The 1,707-nt window shown below is 43.5% G+C and overlaps 1 protein-coding gene across 9 annotated transcripts in view; it reads left to right on the top strand.

Annotated features, from left to right (window-relative positions):
- RNF111 (ring finger protein 111) overlaps positions 1–1,707 on the top strand; it is a 103,477-nt gene that overhangs the window by 94,700 nt on the left and 7,070 nt on the right. For all 9 annotated transcript variants that reach the window (XM_006085896.3, XM_023751599.1, XM_014453384.2 and 6 more), the window contains one exon: positions 876–968. In XM_006085896.3, the coding sequence (XP_006085958.1) occupies positions 876–968 (93 nt within the window). The remainder of the gene's footprint in view (positions 1–875; positions 969–1,707) is intronic.

Genomic DNA, 1,707 nt, shown 5'->3' with positions numbered 1-1,707 from the left:
GGGCCCCCAGTTTCCCGACCACCTGCTTAAGGGACGGAATAAAGTTTAGTTTGAAAATCTCTCGCCACTTTTGTTCCCTAATACTGTTTAATGAGAGCTCTGGAAACTGATAAAATCTTATGAAAATTTTACTGTATATGTTTAGGCTACTATCAGTCTTAAAGTTTGGGTATTTTTCTACTTAAGGATTCATTTTCACAAAAGAGTCCTATGTAATAAAAGATGGAATATGCAAATTGACCATCACTCAGTGACAAAGATGGCAGTATCCACTGCCAATAAGGAGGGAATATGCAAATTGATGTGACAAAGATGGTGGTGACCGGGTCAGGACACTTGCGTCATTGCCGTGGTGATGACGCAGGCGTTCCACCTTGCCCCGGCTGTTCTAGGCCTCTGGACAGTGCGCGCAGGCGCGGAGCGGCCGAGGCCAGGTGGGACACCTGCTATGAGAGGGGAGGCGGGGCGTGTCAGAAGCTATAGGAGGGCGGCAGGGCCAGAGCAAAGGCAGAAGGTGACCCCGGCTGGAGTGAAGTTGGAAGGCGGCGGCCAACAGCCAGGGGAAGGAAGGCCTATTCTTGCACGAATCTTTGTGCATCGGGCCTCTAGTCAAATATAAGAAAGCTGTAATTTCTTGGGGCAGCTGTTTCTTCTTTTTCATCTAATTACATTTTAAGAGCTATTAAATACAATATTATATTTGAAGAGGAACCTAACCCTGTTATAGAATGCTTAGTTGGAATTATATAGACTTACTAAAGTTGAATTTTGTGAGTAGGTGAATGGAGAGAATTGAGTGTCTGAATTATTCAATGTTAGCAATAGAACTCTAGCCTGTGCTTAATTGGTTTAACTTATCTCTTCTGTTAAAATAGGTTCCTGACATGGCAGGCTACCCTCACATCCGTTACATTTCATCAGGATTAGATGGAACGTCATTTAGAGGTCCTTTCAGGGGCAATTTTGAGGTATGTAATAAAATTAATGAATTTATTTGCCACAGAACCATTAATGTAGGTAGAAAATATATGTTATTAGTATTCACAATTGTATAGGATTGCCTCTGTGACTGGGCAATAAGGCAGAAGACAGTAAAGTGTCTGAATTTCTGATATTGCTTCTAGGGACTGTGGTTTATAAACAGTATTAATCTTAGCTCAAAAATTACCCAAGGAGCCCTAGCCAATTTGGCTCAGTAGATAGAGCGTCGACCCAAGCTCTGATCAGGGCGTGTGCAGGAGGCAACCAATCGATGTGTTTCTCTCACATTGATGTTTCTCTCTGTCTTTCCCTTTCTCTTCCACTCTCCCTAAAAATCAATGGGAAAATATCCTCCAGGGAGGATTAACAAAACAAAACAAAAATTACCCAAGCATTTAAAGAAGAGTAAATGAAAATAACCTAATATAAAGAAATATAGAAATGTACAAAATCATAAATATCAGATAAAAAACCATACTATGAAATGTTGGGGGCAGGGGCTTAATGCTTTTGACTAAGCTTAATTTTTATAAAAATACTAGAGGCCCGGTGCACAGGTGGGGGGGTCCCCTCAGCCCAGCTTGCACCCTCTCCAACCCAGGACCCCTCGAGGGATGTCTGACTGCCGGTTTAGGCCCGATTCCTGGCCTAAAAGTTAAACAACCCCCCACTCCTCCCCAAGCGCTGATCGCCCCTCACTGCCTCTGCGTGCCGGCCTGATGCCCC

The sequence above is a fragment of the Myotis lucifugus genome, unplaced genomic scaffold (genome assembly GCF_000147115.1).
Source record: "Myotis lucifugus unplaced genomic scaffold, Myoluc2.0 scaffold_23, whole genome shotgun sequence".
NCBI lineage: Eukaryota > Metazoa > Chordata > Mammalia > Chiroptera > Vespertilionidae > Myotis > Myotis lucifugus.
Note: the sequence above shows the minus strand (reverse complement) of the source record. Positions and strands in the feature narration are given on the sequence as shown.